The sequence below is a fragment of the Helianthus annuus genome, chromosome 10, assembly GCF_002127325.2.
Source record: "Helianthus annuus cultivar XRQ/B chromosome 10, HanXRQr2.0-SUNRISE, whole genome shotgun sequence".
NCBI classification, from domain to species: Eukaryota; Viridiplantae; Streptophyta; class Magnoliopsida; order Asterales; family Asteraceae; genus Helianthus; species Helianthus annuus.
The window spans coordinates 65,969,374-65,988,765 of NC_035442.2; the positions used below are offsets into that span (position 1 = coordinate 65,969,374).

A 19,392-nucleotide genomic window follows, 5' to 3' on the forward strand; every position below is an offset into this window, starting at 1 on the left:
AATTCAGTTAAATGATACGTCCCATACCGTATCCCAAATAAATAAACAAGTTATCATAGAAAGCAACTAGGCAATAAATTCCGTTCCGACAACTTAGATTCAATTATTATTACAGACGATTGTTTATTATTTCTAGACTCCCTAGCCTCGATTTCATCACCATGCGCCTAAGCATCCTAGCAACTTAAGCACCTGTCACATACGTTAAAATAAAGTCAATATATAAAATGTAAACGTCAGCACACAAGTTTGATAATAGCATATAGAGTTCGAATAGTTTACGCATAACCAGGCACGTACACAGAGGAAAACGATGCACGTTAATTATCGACATGGGACCATCGATACCAACGACTGCGGGTTGACCGTCCGAGACGGTTCGCAATACATGATTTCCACCGTAATCCATGCAAGTAATTGTCCTTAACAACCCCCGTGTGAACGGGTGCTGAGTCCAAACTATAGTGTAATGTTGCTAAGGCAGGTAGATAGCACTCCACGTGTAAACATAATAAACAACATTCATTTAGTCAAGTAGCACATGCAAATGGTCAGCGTTCAAATAGTTTGTGTTTGATTGTGATTTGATAGGTAACGTATGTAACACCCAAAAGTGCTAAAAGCAAAAACGGATCGAGTATACTCACAGCGATTGATTGTGGATTGAAGGGAGCGCTGAGAGTAGGATTAGCCTGAATAGTTCGATAATAAGTAACGCGGAAAAGTACACAAGTGTGGATGGATCGAATGGGCTGGTCGATCGAACGGTAGGTTCGATCGAACGGGCTGTTCGGTCGGCTGGTATGTCCGGTTGGACAGTCCTGTTCGATCGGCCGGTAGGCTCGATCGGCTGGGCCATTCGAGTGGATTGTTTCTTCCTCTGGTGTGTTTGTGTTTGAGGATTTGAACTTTTGAAGTTTTCGTTGCAGCATTTGAGAACACTGAAGTGTTCCTACCTTTCAAGTCGATCGATCGAACGGTTCGTTCGATCGGCTAGCTCACTCGATTGGCTAGCTCACTCGATCGGCTAGGAATTTCAGAATTAGTCCTCAACTGAATGTCACTCGATCGAACAGTCCGTTCGAACGGCTGGCATTCCCTACTATGAACGAGTTGTGAAAACGATTAAGTGTTGAAGCATAGTATCTCATGATCCGAACAGTAATGTTCACCAATCGAGTGACATATTCGATCGAACACTACTTCGTCAATACTATACCTCAAAAGTTTGGAATAGTGAGACGCTATGTGCTAGCCGATCGGCTGGCCCGGTCGATCGGCTGGTGTGTCCGATCGACTGGGTTGTTCGATCAGCCTAGCCGTTCGGCCAGCAAGTCTAACCTGGTCGGCCTTTCGTCTAACACTTGGTCATCTGGTTACTTGTCATTATATCGAGGTAGTTTGATAACGAGTTGAACTATGATACCTTCGTTCTTACCTGTCTCTCCGGCTCGGACAGGAATCACCCAAGTCCGGCCGGTGAACGGTTCGGAACGTTGGTTTAGAGTCTAACCCAAAATCGGTGAACCTTGTATATAGAATCCGAATCTTGACCCTTTTGACTTGTTAGAATGATTAGTTAGCCGGTTCAAGCTCCGTTTCTAATGGTTTAAAGGCATTGAGTGTAAAAGAGTTGAAAGAAAGTTGGGATTCCTTCTTTCAATCCTTCACAACTTGTGGATGTTTAGATCTTTGATAGATCTTAACTTGTTTATGTGGAAATCGGTTAGATCTAAGCTATTTATGGTTGAATGAGGCCAAAGTTTGATGTTCTTCAAGAACACCATGATGACATCACCCAAGAACACTTAGATCTTGGTGATTTCACGGTTAAAATCCAAGTTTTGAAAGATAGAAAGGTGTAGAATCAAGTAATGATCAAAAACGTACAAGAATTAGAGTGAAAACTTACTGGGATTGAGAGAAATCTGAGAAAAGGTGAAGAATAGGAGCTGGCCGGTCAGAACTTTCCAAAAGTGGAAATGAAGACAAGGACAGCCCTATTTATAGGCTTCCAAAAGAGGAAAGTGGCAGCCGATCGGCCAGGAGCTCCGATCGAGTGGGCTGCTCGATCGGCTGGCAAGATGCTAGCCGATCGGCTGGCCTGTTCGATCAGGATGCTTCCTGTTCAATCCGCGTCACACTTTGAGTATTTTGCGACGGTTTTTGACGTTTCGATTTCGATAGACGCTGATACGAATACGATAGAGTTCCTAGTCAAATTACTTTTAATCCCAACCACTATATCTAACATACAATCTACTATAAGTCACGTTTCGATGTCGGTTTCGATTGAGTTTGATTGCCTTTCGAGTTTCGATTCGATTTTCGATTGATTTGCTTGAATACCATACCCATCATAAAGTAAACACGCACAAGTAACACATAAGGCACACACACACGTATAACAATACCACAATTCGCATAATTCGAGTCTCAAGTTCGATGATTGTTAGATCGGTTTGATTACTGATTAGTTAACTTTATCGCGTTGTTACTTCCTATCACTCACAGTCGTAGATCGGTTTGCGTTAAAAACATTCGATTACTTCGATTCTTGCTGATTACAACACTTACTCATAATACAACTAAAAGCACAAAATAGACTATCTACAGTCAAACAAAGTCAAAGCTGACTTGGACTTTGACTTTGACTTTGACATTCGAAAACACGGGGTGTTACAGCCTCCCCTTGTTTAGGGAATTTCGTCCCGAAATTAGGCTCGAAGGCTACACAACTGCGGGTACTTGACCATATAAATAGGGGATTATGTCATGAGTTAGTTAGTTTTTGAAGAAATTTTAGAGATCTTGAGTTATCTCCCCCTTGGATATTGCCGTAGTCAATCTGTAGTGAAACTCGTAGCGACTTGACTTTCTATTTGAGAGACTCGAACGAAGATGTAGTCGACAGACAACTGCACTAACAAACTCCCCCTTGGATGTTGACGGAATCTTTAGTGAGAGTCTTCAAATACTCTTGCTCGAACAGAATCCCAGAGGATCTGTATTTACTTCAGAATCTTCAGGCTCCCCCTTTCGTCAAGCTTCCGTGCTTTTGGGATCGACACCTGGCTTTCCAGACAAGCTCCTTTAGCGTTGAGCTCGTCTTCAGACTCCCCCGTAGACTCGGCTGTTGGGATCGTAGTCTGGCTTTTCGTAGCAACAAATTTCAAAACCTGCACATCTCAAACACACAATTATAACAAACAATATTGTGATTCAACTTAATGAATCAACTAAACATTTGAGAATTTTCATATTTAAAACTGATTAAAAATTCGAAACATTCCAAATTCTGATTCAAATTAATGTATCATCTTAAGCATTTCAAATCAATTAACCAAACCAACTGTTCTTCATGTTTAACCTTTGAGATTTTGAATGTCAGCTTTTTAACATCAGTTGTCGAAAATCTTTTTGGATTTTTCAAAATAAGAAACATGAATACAAAGACAGAAATTAAATGCAGAAATGAAATTTGTACAAACATATTTTTGTGAGTTTGTGTAAGAGGATCATATCAGTTTTTGAGACAAACCACTAGCACCGTTAAGCTTCTAATCGTTTTAAGTTCTAAACGATTCACGTTGATTGACGATATTGTTGTCCACTTAAGCTCAATCTAAAAACTTTCGAAATGCTAACCGATACGTTAAGGTATATTAATTATGCACTAAGTTCTTATGGACCCCACGATCTCAGCATATCCCCTCATCATGCAATACACTAACTCAAGTAATGCCTTTAAACTTTCATCAACTGTGATTTGTGCGAAAACAAAGCAGAATGTTTAAACATTAACAATCAGGTCGATACTTCCGTATACGCAGAGAAAGTCCAATGTTTAAACAAAATAAGAAAATAAAACAAGTTGAAGTTGTTTAGGCTTTAACCACCAGGTCGATACTTCCGTATACGCAGAGGAGGTCCAAAGCTTAAACGAAACACCAAAGAAAATAAAGCAGAACGTTTAGGCAACAACATCCAGGTCGATACTCCCATATACGCAGAGGATGTCCGATGCTTAAACAAAATAAAGAAATCAAACAAGTTTAAATCTTTGCAAAATGAAATGCACAATCACAGCGATTTTTCAGCAAAGTAGTGAAAGTTCACAAACTTAACCAGTTTTATGTCTTTCGACAATCAGCGATTACTGAGCAGGCACACAGTCAAGAAGGACAAAACTAAGTACTATGCTTTCAACCATGTTTCCCACTAGAACTAGGCTTTTTCATTTATATTTGTATCGTTATCGCAAATCTACTAGTCTAGCTGAGCCTATCGTCACATCTTTAGTGAGATCGTTTATCACATTTGACATTACATTTCTTTAGCATGCTGTGATAGTCCACTGATTTACTATCATTTCCTCTTTTATCAACAAAACTCTTTTTTAAATTTTTCGATGTTTTTGACTTTTTCAAATTTTCTAATTTTTTTAAAATTTTTCTTCCCCTAAAATCAAAATATGTTTCAATTTTGATTTTCTGAGAAAATTTGAAACAAACTGTACAAAGTTGACAACTTGATGAGAATCACTTCAATTCTCCATCCACTTGGCGTAAACAATCAGAACTCCCCCTCACAACAAACTATTTTCCCATTATGATTTCAAAACACTTAAGTTTGTTTTAATCAAAATGGTTTTTCCGGAAAATTAGTTTTGTGTGACATTTCACAAATTCGGGGTTTCATCACCTTGTTTTACAAATTATCACTTGTAGGAAAGATGAATCAAGTACAACTTAATGTCCCTGATTTATCTTTTGAAAGACGAAAAATCACCAGAGTGAAATTTCTCAAGAAATATGCCGATTCATGTTCCACGCTTACCAACCTGGGAACTCCGGCAAGTCAGGTTTTTCACTTGAAAAGATCCACCCAAGCCTGACCAGCCTTGGGTTTGGTAGTTTTTACCTCAACAACTGGCTCTTCTGGTTTTGTCGAACCAGAATCATTGCCTGAGTGTGGCTTGTCTGACTTTGACCTGTCAGATTCATTGCCTGAAGGTGGCTTGTCTGACTTCGACATATCAGATTCATCGCCGACCTTTTTCTTCTTCTTCTTTATCTCCTCTTTTTGTCACACCCCGACCACGTAGGACAACAAACCGTGGCGGAAACATCGGGGAGTGTTGTAACAGAAGCAATCGTTTCACAACCATGGATACAAAAAGTGTTTCGTTTTATTGATAATATTAAGCATTGCATTGTCTTAACATAGAATAAACCAGTTTTATATTGTCTATCATAGTTATTATGTCACTAAGGCCTCGTCCAGATCCTATGTGACGCATGCATCCTAGCAGTCATTCAAGCATCAACACCTGAAACATATGTAAAAACTTAGTCAGCAAAGAAATGCTGGCGAGTACATAGGTTTTAAAGGAGTGTCGAATTCATGGCTAGTTTAAGTGTTGCAATACTTTATTAAAAACTTTGTTTTGAAAAGAGTATAATATTGCAACTTAATTAACCAACTCGAATCAAGCGGGTTATAGTTAATAAAACCTCGTAGCCATGATTCTTAACCCAAAAACCTTTGCTTTAGAACACCAACTTGTAAAACATCTTGTAAAAACTCGTATAGTGTATATCTCTTAGAAAAAAACATCGTTGTGTGATATTGTTCAAAATTGTTTCCTCGGTGAGCTAAATAACGACACGCAATGTAATATGATAGAAGCACTTATATACATAAGATGTACCAGCGGCGCATCTACCATGATACTATCATACTACACCCGTCCCATTAGCTAATCATTGCCCAAAACCAATCGTTTAAATCGTTTACTCGTTTCACCTCGTGTATCTCGTTTCAAATTGTTTAACTTGTCTCAAAATCGTATTCGTTTTAATAGTGAAACTACTTTTGGTCGTCTCGTTAACCAACATTCAAACCTGTGTGACTCGTTTATTGTTCAACTCGTTTCGTATTAACAAACCACCAAAGGGTAAGTTAACAATCATCAGATTCAGTCGTTATCCACAACCCCCACACATAACCATGGGTGCAGTGCAACAACGGGATTTGTCAGATCCTATGGTACCATAACCTAATACTGGTCGGCTTGATCAATGCTAATGAATGTCATTCGTTATGTAATTACAACCAACAAGTCGTGTACACCTTATCGAAATCGTTATTAGTTTTGTATAAACCACCTTAATCGTTGTGAAACCATCGTTAAAATATCAAAATCGTTTTGATACATATGAATCACCCCAAAACCTTTGAAAACAGTAAAATAGGGGAACTATGTACTCACCTTGGGTGCGTTTTTAAATGATAACACAATCCCTCAAATTGTTTATGCGTCCTAAATAAAGTAAGGATGATTTTTAATAATCAAAGTTCACATAAATACCGAAGTTTCTCCGATACTTAGGATTTCCACATAACTTTGAGTTTTCTCGAAAAGTTATTATTTTTGATTATTTTAGTGTATTTGTATATATACATATACTCAAGCGTAATACGCATAATCTTGTCAACACTAACACATCCTCATACACATATTGTAAAACACATAGCACATTGTGACACATTAAATTTACTCATGAACAACCCATTATAGTTATGTCGAAAAACACTTATTTTAGCGTTTCGGTAACATTTTTGAGCGTCGGAAGCCACGTATGAGTAACCGAACACAAAGTAAACTTAATATAAGTTAAAATACTTATTTTTATACCAAAAATATCAGTTTGGTTACTGATCTAAAACAGTTTAATAAAAATCCTCCAAAAAGGCGATTTTTAACCGTTTTACCGCATAGTTTTGCATCAAACGTTACCCGAACCATCCCAAATCGAAACGACTTGAAATTTTGACACAACCCATGTTATTTACTGAATAAAATGATGGTTATACTCACAATAGTGCAGGTCTTAAATAGAGCATATAAATCATGCAAATTTCACCTATTTCACCACTTTTTAAGCTATATGTACAACATGCAAAGCTATCAACCTTATGTCAAAGTTTTATGCCATTATATTACACCAAATAATGTCATTTTTAGTGTTTATAATCTGTTCAAAATCACTTTTGTCATACAACCATTTTTTATCACTTCTTGAGCTTTTAAATCAACACATTCCTTCATGTACAAGTGTCTAAAGCACACTATCATATCATCATCTTTTCATATGAGTTTAGATGCATCAAACATGTGATTTATTCATGTTTACTTGCTGATTTAATTGATCATTTATCATATCTTGCACAAATCATCAAATACTTGCATTTAGACTATTTTTCTAGAACATGCAATAACATAAACATGTACTTAACAAAAAATCAAACTTCAAGACTCATCCACACATATATATATACGGTTATACATACACATATATCACCACCATTTTTTTTTATCAAGACCCGTTTCATTTTAGACTTCAAGTTTAGTGAAAATCCCAAGATTCATGAGAAAACTTCAAATCATCAAGAATCATCCAAGAATCTAAAGTATGATTTAAACATAAATGTTATACCTTCAAGATTCAAGTAAGTTGTTGGATGAGGTTGTGATGATAGTAAGCTTGTAATCACTTGAATGAATCTAGGAACACCCTTGGATCTTCACAACTACTTGAAATATGCTTGAAATGGAGTTGGAAATGGATGAATGAAGCTTGAATAAATGAAGATGGATAGAGAGAGAGGGTGGTGGACGGTTGGGAGGGAGAGAGAGTGAGGGAGTTTGAGTGATCTTGTTGGTTGGAAATCTTAGGAAAATATATAGAAGATTTGAAGGTGGATTTGGAAGTAGTATGAAATTTACAAGTGTCCAACAAGATCAAGTAAAATATTTTGTAGATTTTGCTAATATTTTGGTGGGGCCACCTACATTGTGACCGTAAAATACAAGGGGGGAGGGGGTCCATGTGTAATTTTGTTGGTAAATTAGATAGAAGTAGGTGTTTAACTGGGTACCGGGTATTTTATCTAGCGTTTAAACCTCGGTTTATGGCGTTCTAAATTATTTTTAATATTCTAAAAAAAATAATCTTGCCAAAATATTACTGAAATAAATTTTCAGTTGCCAAGACTGGCTGCGTTGTCCGCGTTTCGCAGTAAAAGCACTGTGTCGCGTAGAAACACACGGTACGCGCTTAAACTTGAAAAATAACGTTTTTAGGCATTTCGATTTATTTTTCAACATGGACCTGATTAAAAATAAATTTTTAATCATATCAGAATATTTTTGGGATTTAAATATTATCCGGGCGGTCACCAACGTTCGTTCCGCAGTTTTGTCGTAATTAGTTCTTTAGTTCATATAAACATGTTTTCGCCATACCGAATCCTTCAAAACTTATTTCTAAGTTATGAAAGGGATATTTAGGGTATGTTTAGCTTACGTCACAGTTCCGGAGTGTACGTTGCGTTAAACTTATTGCGTTTCAGCACCAGTTTGCGTATAACCTTCCAGAAGGTGATCTAAAGCTTGAAATCGGAATCGAATCAAATTGTAAAATTGTCAAACACAAATACACATATATTAACACTAAAACACATAATAACACCAAAGCATATTGTTTTATTGATTAACGGACATTGATTTACATAATACGATGATTACAGATCACAGTTGTCACAGTCTCCCCTACTTTAGGAAATTTCGTCCCGAAATTTTACTTAGGGGAATCTTGTGAAAACAAATGCGGATATTTCTCCTTCATCTGGTCCTTATGTTCCCAAGTAAACTCGGGGCCACGTTTGGATTCCCAGCGAACTTTGACCAAATGAATCCGCTTGCCTTTCAACTGTTTGTATGAACGGTCCACTATCTCCACAGGTTTCTCGATAAAGTGCATCGTTTCATCGATTTGAATCTCGTCGAGAGGGACGTGAAGATCAGCGTCAGCTAAACACTTTCGCAGATTGGACACGTGAAAAGTCGGATGAATATTTCCAAGCTCCGGAGGTAGCTCTAGTCGATAGGCAACCTTCCCAACTCTTTCCACGATCTTAAATGGTCCTACATATCGTGGTGCAAGTTTTCCTTTCTTTCCAAATCTCACGACTCCTTTCCAAGGTGAAACCTTGAGCAGGACACGGTCTCCGACTTGAAGTTCCAAGGGCTTGCGTCCTAAATCCGCATAACTCTTTTGACGGCTTCTAGCTGTCACAAGATTATCGCGAATTTTCTTGATTTTGTCTGTTGCTTCCAGAATGATCTCAGGTCCAGTAAGCTGAGCTTCACCGGTCTCATCCCAACAGACAGGTGAACGACATTTTCGACCGTAGAGAGCTTCGAATGGTGCCATCTTAATGCTAGTATGATAACTATTATTGTATGAGAACTCGATCAATGGTAAATGAGAATCCCAATTACCGCCAAAGTCCATCACGCATGCTCTAAGCATATCCTCCAAAGTTTGAATCGTCCTCTCAGATTGACCATCTGTTTGGGGATGATAGGCAGTGCTTAGATTTAGTTGGGTTCCCAAAGCAGATTGCATGGCCTTCCAAAAATGAGATGAAAATCGAGCATCACGATCCGAAATGATATCCAAAGGAACACCATGTCGTGATACAATCTCGTCTACATAGATCTTGGCAAGCTTCTCAGCAGATAAATCCTCACGGATTGGTAAGAAGTGAGCTGATTTCGTTAATCGATCGATAACAACCCAGATAGCATCATGACCTTTAGAAGTATGCGGTAGCTTAGTGATGAGATCCATCGCAATGCTCTCCCACTTCCAAACCGGTATCTTTGGTTGTACAAGCAACCCAGAAGGTCGTTGATGTTCAGCCTTGACTTTAAGACAAGTTAGGCATTTCGATACGTACAAGGCAACATCTTTCTTCATACCAGGCCACCAGAACTTAGTACGAAGATCCTTGTACATTTTATCAGCACCAGGATGGATAGAATATCGGGACTTGTGAGATTCGTCCATCACTAGGGTGCGGAGATCGTCTTGTTTCGGGACCCACAAACGATCCTTGAAATAAAGCAAACCATCGCTTTTTGCTTCGAGTTTAAGCTCAAGCTGATGTGGTAATTCCATAACCATCAAACTCTGTGATACACAAAATTGCTGAGCTTGAAGAACGCGAGATTGAAGATCAGATAGTGTTTGAACGGAATGAAGCTTGACTCGCTCTTTTCGACTAAGCGCATCGGCCACGACATTCGCCTTACCAGGATGGTAGCGAATTTCGCAATCGTAGTCGTTCAAGAGTTCCACCCAACGTCGTTGCCTCATGTTCAGCTCTTTCTGATTAAGAATATACTGGAGGCTTTTGTGGTCTGTGAAAACCACACACTTCGTGCCATAAAGATAATGTCTCCAGATTTTAAGCGCGAAAACCACAGCTCCTAACTCGAGATCATGAGTCGTGTAGTTCTTCTCGTGGACTTTCAGCTGTCGAGATGCATATGCAATAACTTTACCTCGTTGCATGAGGACGCAACCAAGGCCTAAGTTGGATGCATCGCAATAGACAACGAAATCATCGTTTCCCTCGGGCAGAGATAGAACAGGAGCATTACATAACTTCTGCTTCAGCGTTTGGAACGCTTCTTCTTGCTTGGGTCCCCACTCAAAAGGCTTATTCTTCTGAGTCAAAGCTGTGAGTGGAACCGCAATCTTCGAGAAATTAGAAATGAATCGACGATAATAACCGGCAAGACCAAGAAAAGATCGAATCTCTGTCGGCGTTGTCGGTGTATTCCACTCCTTAATAGCAGCAATCTTGGATGGATCCACATGAATACCCTGCTCGTTGACTATATGACCAAGAAACTGAACTTCTTTAAGCCAGAATTCACACTTGGAGAATTTAGCGAAAAGTTGTTCCTTCTTAAGGAGTTCCAACGTTAAGCGAAGGTGTTGCTCGTGATCGGCTCGAGTCTTCGAATAAATGAGGATATCGTCGATGAACACAATAATGAACTTATCTAAATAAGGTTTACAGACCCTATTCATTAAGTCCATAAAGATAGCTGGAGCATTCGTCAAGCCAAAAGGCATGACTGTGAACTCGTAATGTCCATATCTCGTGCGGAAAGCAGTTTTGGGAATATCTTCTTCGAGAATACGAAGTTGATGATACCCAGAACGCAGATCGATCTTAGAAAAACATGAAGCACCTTGCAGCTGGTCAAAGAGATCATCAATTCGAGGTAGGGGATATCGATTCTTGATGGTAAGCTTATTAAGCTCACGATAATCGATACACATTCGAAAAGACCCATCTTTCTTTTTCACGAAGAGGACAGGAGCTCCCCAAGGTGAATAACTCGGACGGATGAATCCTTTATCAGATAACTCTTGAAGCTGTTTCGATAACTCTTGCATCTCTGACGGTGCAAGACGATAGGGTGCTTTCGCAATTGGGCTGGCATCAGGTACAAGGTCGATATGAAACTCAACTTGACGAACTGGAGGCAAACCAGGCAGTTCATCGGGAAACACCTCTGGATAATCCCGAACAATCGGAATATCCTGGATATTCTTACTTTTGCTTCTCTCCTCGGTGACATGTGCTAGAAAAGCAACATATCCCTTTCTTAAATATCCTTGGGCCTTTGTACACGACATAAGCTTCAAACCGCCAGATGGCTTCTCACCACGAATTTCCAGAACATCGCCAGACGGAAGAGGAATACGAACAATCTTATCGAAACAAACCACCTCAGCGTGGTGTTTGGTTAACCAATCCATCCCAATGATGATGTCGAAGCTTCCAAGTTGCATTGGCATGAGGTCAATAGGAAAAAGATGGCTATCAAGGTTTAACTGACAATCACGAATAACAGAATCGAGAACAAGAGGTTTACCAGTAGCAACTTCGACAGATAAGGGTTTCCTTAATTTGGTTCTAGGTATCGCAAGCAAAGGTTCAAAAGATAACGAAACAAAACTACGATCGGCACCAGAATCAAAAAGAATAGATGCGGGTTGATTATTAACAAGAAACGTACCATTGACAACCTCGTTGTCGGCCCTCGCTTCGTTTGCATTCAAATTGTATGCTCGCCCTCGAGCAGGATTCACATTGACGTTCGCATTCGGATTTGCATTAGCATTTGCCAGCCTCGGGCAGTTGTTGCGGAAGTGGCCAAACTCTCCACAATTAAAACATGAACCTGGTGGGAATCTAGCAGCATTCCCTTGTGCCGGAGCTTGAACCTGGGCAACTTGATTTTGCCCTGAATGACAAACATTGGCCAAATGCCCAAATCTACCACACGTCGTGCATTGCTTACATGCTTGTTGTGCAACATGATGACCGTTGCAGGGAGCACAATGTGGTGCGGTACCAGCATATGCTTTCTTTGCAGGAGGTTGAGTCGGTAGGTTCTGAGGGTTCTGAGCAGTCTGTGCTGTAACAGCAAAGTTATGTGCACCCTTTCGCTTCCTTGATTTCTTCGACGACTCACCTTCTTTACCTTTACCCTTCTTCTTGTCTTTCGCAGAATCAGATGATTTCTTCTTGTCACCCTTGCGGGTGAGTTTACCCTTTCTGACTTGGGATTCAGTCAAGGTAGCAGATAACTCGATCGCTTGACGAAGGGTAGTGGGATTCACAGCGGTCACAATATCCAGCATAGAATCGGGTAGACCATCGATATATCTTTCTATCGCTTTGTCTGGTGGGGTAACCATGGTGGGACACAATAGACTGAGTTCCTCAAAGCGATCCGTGTACGCACGATGTTCAGCCCCATCTTGTTTTAGATCGTCAAACTCTCGCTCCAAGGCTCGAATCTCGTGACGGGGACAGAACTCTCTCATCATGAGAGCCCGAAGCTCATTCCATGTTTGTGCCAATGCCACTTCGGCACCCCTATCGCGCATAATACCATTCCACCAGGTAAGCGCTCGCTTCTCAAACACGCTTGAAGCAAATTCAACCTTACGTGCATCCGGACACTGCACATGCCTGAATGTGTTCTCAATACTCTCGAACCACTGTAGGAGCGCAGTTGCTCCCTGCGACCCAGAAAACTTTAGAGGTTTAGCGGAATTGAAGTTCTTGAAATTACACTACGCATTGTTGTTGTTATTATTGTTATTGTTGTATATTTCGTGAACTTGAGTTACAACACCGGGAAGCACAGCAGCTACTTGTTGAGAGACTAGGGCTGCGATCTCTTCAATGGTGAAAGACTGTGCTTCACGTCGTGGAGGCATTGTCTAACAAGGAAATATGAGAAACGGGTAAGGTTGATAATTTAGAAAAAAACGAAAGATGTATCAACAAAACACAAGGAATGCGATCATTTGTTCGTTACCTCGAACAAACAAACGACACGCAGTGACTAATCAAAGTAAATGAATCAAAATAATGCATCACGAAGACATGCTCGCCTATAAGTGAACACTCACCCCGAGAGTTCCCAGGTAAGAGTGACTGGTCCGATTATGTGGATTTGTACGAACACTCTAGCCTTAGACAGAAAACTCAGGGTACAGGCATTCACTCTTCCAGTTTGCACGTGTTCACATTATTTTAACCCAAACTTTGACGAGATTTTGAAAATTCAAAAGGCACTAAGCCAAATATGAATCAAATTGGAAGGGTTCAAAACCATAAAACAAAGGGTTCAAAACCTAGTAATCAATCATCCTAGAACGGATGATTAATTTTTGGAGCAGATTCGGATTTGTGTTCTCGTTGTGGTTATCACCTAAGGATAGGTGACGGTATTGTTTTAAAATCTAAACACAAGTAAACTTGTGTTAGGGTCCTAAAGTTATAGTCTAGGTCAAGCATTACTAATAACCTAATTCCCTATAACCATTGGCTCTGATACCAACTTTCTTCTGTCACACCCCGACCACGTAGGACAACAAACCGTGGCGGAAACATCGGGGAGTGTTGTAACAGAAGCAATCGTTTCACAACCATGGATACAAAAAGTGTTTCGTTTTATTGATAATATTAAGCATTGCATTGTCTTAACATAGAATAAACCAGTTTTATATTGTCTATCATAGTTATTATGTCACTAAGGCCTCGTCCAGATCCTATGTGACGCATGCATCCTAGCAGTCATTCAAGCATCAACACCTGAAACATATGTAAAAACTTAGTCAGCAAAGAAATGCTGGCGAGTACATAGGTTTTAAAGGAGTGTCGAATTCATGGCTAGTTTAAGTGTTGCAATACTTTATTAAAAACTTTGTTTTGAAAAGAGTATAATATTGCAACTTAATTAACCAACTCGAATCAAGCGGGTTATAGTTAATAAAACCTCGTAGCCATGATTCTTAACCCAAAAACCTTTGCTTTAGAACACCAACTTGTAAAACATCTTGTAAAAACTCGTATAGTGTATATCTCTTAGAAAAAAACATCGTTGTGTGATATTGTTCAAAATTGTTTCCTCGGTGAGCTAAATAACGACACGCAATGTAATATGATAGAAGCACTTATATACATAAGATGTACCAGCGGCGCATCTACCATGATACTATCATACTACACCCGTCCCATTAGCTAATCATTGCCCAAAACCAATCGTTTAAATCGTTTACTCGTTTCACCTCGTGTATCTCGTTTCAAATTGTTTAACTTGTCTCAAAATCGTATTCGTTTTAATAGTGAAACTACTTTTGGTCGTCTCGTTAACCAACATTCAAACCTGTGTGACTCGTTTATTGTTCAACTCGTTTCGTATTAACAAACCACCAAAGGGTAAGTTAACAATCATCAGATTCAGTCGTTATCCACAACCCCCCACACATAACCATGGGTGCAGTGCAACAACGGGATTTGTCAGATCCTATGGTACCATAACCTAATACTGGTCGGCTTGATCAATGCTAATGAATGTCATTCGTTATGTAATTACAACCAACAAGTCGTGTACACCTTATCGAAATCGTTATTAGTTTTGTATAAACCACCTTAATCGTTGTGAAACCATCGTTAAAATATCAAAATCGTTTTGATACATATGAATCACCCCAAAACCTTTGAAAACAGTAAAATAGGGGAACTATGTACTCACCTTGGGTGCGTTTTTAAATGATAACACAATCCCTCAAATTGTTTATGCGTCCTAAATAAAGTAAGGATGATTTTTAATAATCAAAGTTCACATAAATACCGAAGTTTCTCCGATACTTAGGATTTCCACATAACTTTGAGTTTTCTCGAAAAGTTATTATTTTTGATTATTTTAGTGTATTTGTATATATACATATACTCAAGCGTAATACGCATAATCTTGTCAACACTAACACATCCTCATACACATATTGTAAAACACATAGCACATTGTGACACATTAAATTTACTCATGAACAACCCATTATAGTTATGTCGAAAAACACTTATTTTAGCGTTTCGGTAACATTTTTGAGCGTCGGAAGCCACGTATGAGTAACCGAACACAAAGTAAACTTAATATAAGTTAAAATACTTATTTTTATACCAAAAATATCAGTTTGGTTACTGATCTAAAACAGTTTAATAAAAATCCTCCAAAAAGGCGATTTTTAACCGTTTTACCGCATAGTTTTGCATCAAACGTTACCCGAACCATCCCAAATCGAAACGACTTGAAATTTTGACACAACCCATGTTATTTACTGAATAAAATGATGGTTATACTCACAATAGTGCAGGTCTTAAATAGAGCATATAAATCATGCAAATTTCACCTATTTCACCACTTTTTAAGCTATATGTACAACATGCAAAGCTATCAACCTTATGTCAAAGTTTTATGCCATTATATTACACCAAATAATGTCATTTTTAGTGTTTATAATCTGTTCAAAATCACTTTTGTCATACAACCATTTTTTATCACTTCTTGAGCTTTTAAATCAACACATTCCTTCATGTACAAGTGTCTAAAGCACACTATCATATCATCATCTTTTCATATGAGTTTAGATGCATCAAACATGTGATTTATTCATGTTTACTTGCTGATTTAATTGATCATTTATCATATCTTGCACAAATCATCAAATACTTGCATTTAGACTATTTTTCTAGAACATGCAATAACATAAACATGTACTTAACAAAAAATCAAACTTCAAGACTCATCCACACATATATATATACGGTTATACATACACATATATCACCACCATTTTTTTTATCAAGACCCGTTTCATTTTAGACTTCAAGTTTAGTGAAAATCCCAAGATTCATGAGAAAACTTCAAATCATCAAGAATCATCCAAGAATCTAAAGTATGATTTAAACATAAATGTTATACCTTCAAGATTCAAGTAAGTTGTTGGATGAGGTTGTGATGATAGTAAGCTTGTAATCACTTGAATGAATCTAGGAACACCCTTGGATCTTCACAACTACTTGAAATATGCTTGAAATGGAGTTGGAAATGGATGAATGAAGCTTGAATAAATGAAGATGGATAGAGAGAGAGGGTGGTGGACGGTTGGGAGGGAGAGAGAGTGAGGGAGTTTGAGTGATCTTGTTGGTTGGAAATCTTAGGAAAATATATAGAAGATTTGAAGGTGGATTTGGAAGTAGTATGAAATTTACAAGTGTCCAACAAGATCAAGTAAAATATTTTGTAGATTTTGCTAATATTTTGGTGGGGCCACCTACATTGTGACCGTAAAATACAAGGGGGGAGGGGGTCCATGTGTAATTTTGTTGGTAAATTAGATAGAAGTAGGTGTTTAACTGGGTACCGGGTATTTTATCTAGCGTTTAAACCTCGGTTTATGGCGTTCTAAATTATTTTTAATATTCTAAAAAAAATAATCTTGCCAAAATATTACTGAAATAAATTTTCAGTTGCCAAGACTGGCTGCGTTGTCCGCGTTTCGCAGTAAAAGCACTGTGTCGCGTAGAAACACACGGTACGCGCTTAAACTTGAAAAATAACGTTTTTAGGCATTTCGATTTATTTTTCAACATGGACCTGATTAAAAATAAATTTTTAATCATATCAGAATATTTTTGGGATTTAAATATTATCCGGGCGGTCACCAACGTTCGTTCCGCAGTTTTGTCGTAATTAGTTCTTTAGTTCATATAAACATGTTTTCGCCATACCGAATCCTTCAAAACTTATTTCTAAGTTATGAAAGGGATATTTAGGGTATGTTTAGCTTACGTCACAGTTCCGGAGTGTACGTTGCGTTAAACTTATTGCGTTTCAGCACCAGTTTGCGTATAACCTTCCAGAAGGTGATCTAAAGCTTGAAATCGGAATCGAATCAAATTGTAAAATTGTCAAACACAAATACACATATATTAACACTAAAACACATAATAACACCAAAGCATATTGTTTTATTGATTAACGGACATTGATTTACATAATACGATGATTACAGATCACAGTTGTCACACTTTTGTCCTCAGATTTGCATCTGACGAATTCGGTTTACTTGACTTTGTTGTCGAGTGAATCGATTCATCAGCACTCTTATTCAATCTGTCGGGTGAACCCGAGGACAAAATCTTCTCGAGATACTCTCGTGCTTTCTTCCTCTTCTTCCTCAGTTTGTCTTTCTGCCCTTGAGAAAGCTTCACTTTCGTTTCTTGAACTTTAGGTTCTTGGACCTTCTGTTCTTTGACATTTTGTTCTGAAACTTTCAGTTTCTTGGGCTTGACAGTGACTGGTTTCTTTGCCAACTTCTGAGAATTAACCCTCAATCTTTCACTTGATTTCCTTGGGCAATCCCTGGCAATATGTCCTTGGATTTGGCAATTATAGCATCTTCTTGTCTCAAATCTCTGTTTCTGGCAGTTAACAGCAATGTGTCCTTGATATCCACATTTGTAGCACACTCTGTTATCATACCAATCACCATTGTCATACCAAACGCTTAGATCAAAGCATTGTCTAGCGTGGTGATACTCCTTCCTCCTCTTGATTGTTGGATTTGGCTTTTGAGCACTGTGGTCTGACCTACACCACTTATTACCAACAATTTTTGAGTTTTCGTTTTTCAATTTTTGTGCTTTTTGAATGCGATTGGATGATCAATCTGATGAGCTTTTATTTTCTTTTTGAACAATTTTCGACTTTTTAACAATTTGTTTTTGTTCTACAATCTTCTTAACAGGTTCCTGCTTTGAGCATTCACCTATTTCAGTAGATTGCAAAACAGTATTTTTGAATTTTTCTTCTAATTTTAAAAACAATTTTTGTTTTTCAATTTTTTCATTTACATCATCAGATTTCTCATCACAATCTTCAACTTTGACATTGTCAAAGTTTGTGACACTGTCACTTATTGGAATTTCAGTGATCGGTTCTGGACAAACATACGGTACAGAAGTCACAAAACCTTTCAACTTACTTTCTAACTCAGCAATTTTAAGCCGATCATTTCAGCTTCTTTTTCAAGCTGAATGATTTTAGCAAGATGAGAGTTGATTGCAATTTGTTTTTCAGTATTATCTTTACCAAAAATATCTCTCTCATCTTCTAAAATCTTGATTTGTTTTTGAAAATCCTTTTCAATTTTTGATTTTTCATTTTTCATCTTCTCACACATTTCCTTTAATAGAAGGATCTGCTTATCATCATTCTGCTTCTCGTCAGTCAACTTCTTGATCTCCAACGCCAAAAATTTTGCACCTTTTTCGAGTTTGTCATTATAAGTCTTAAAGTTGTCACATTCGAAACATACTGATGCATTCTTCACAGATTCTCCAACTTTTGAATCTTTTTCTTTCAAAATTTTGTTTTCCAATGTCAAACTGTCCAAATCACTTAACAGTTTGACATTGTCTGATTCAAATTTGTCACATCTTGAACACTTCTCGGTCGTCGTTACAGCTTCAGCTTTCTTTTCAACCTTGATCGCTGAAATTTCTTTAACCTGCTCCTTTACATCTTGATCGATTTTCTCAGATTTTAATTTTGCTTCATTTCTAATCTTTTGAATTTCAAGTTCTCGCTCTTTAATCTTCTCGATAAAATCACTCAAACTGTAAAAGATAAAATCAGTTTTATTCTTCAGCATCATTAAGTATGTACCCCACTCATCGTACGGAAGAGCATCGCAAAGCTTATCAATCCATTCTTTGTTCGTTTTTTTAATATCCAAACGTCTCATTTCCAACACCAAGTGAGAATATCGTTCGATCAACTGTTTCGTCGATTCACCATCGATACCTGAAAAATTATTGAACTTGTTCAGTACAATATTAATTGCAAAATCCATTTTCGGTATCAAACGATTCACAAAAAAAAAACGAATTCTCAATTAATAATGAAATTCGAATAACAAAGATCAATAAATCGAGTGAGGATTCTCTCGGGTGAGGATCCTATTCTTGACAAACACCTTGGATAGCCTGCAATTAAACAAGTAAACAATCAGTTTAAACTGAACTGAAACCGTAAAAGTGTGAATGAACCAATCTAAGACTCGTTTTCGAAGATTCGTGAACCCGTTCCAATGAATG

At 38.1% G+C, this 19,392-nt stretch overlaps 1 protein-coding gene across 1 annotated transcript; it reads right to left on the bottom strand.

The window, feature by feature from the left end:
• Positions 1 to 18,281: 18,281 nt before the first annotated feature.
• LOC118482631 lies at positions 18,282 to 19,148 on the bottom strand. The gene is made up of 2 exons (XM_035978200.1): positions 18,759 to 19,148; positions 18,282 to 18,413 (listed from the first exon to the last, which is right to left on the bottom strand). The coding sequence occupies exons 1-2, from the start codon at positions 19,146 to 19,148 to the stop codon at positions 18,282 to 18,284; spliced, it is 522 nt and encodes a 173-aa protein (XP_035834093.1).
• Between the last annotated feature and the right edge of the window lie 244 nt (positions 19,149 to 19,392).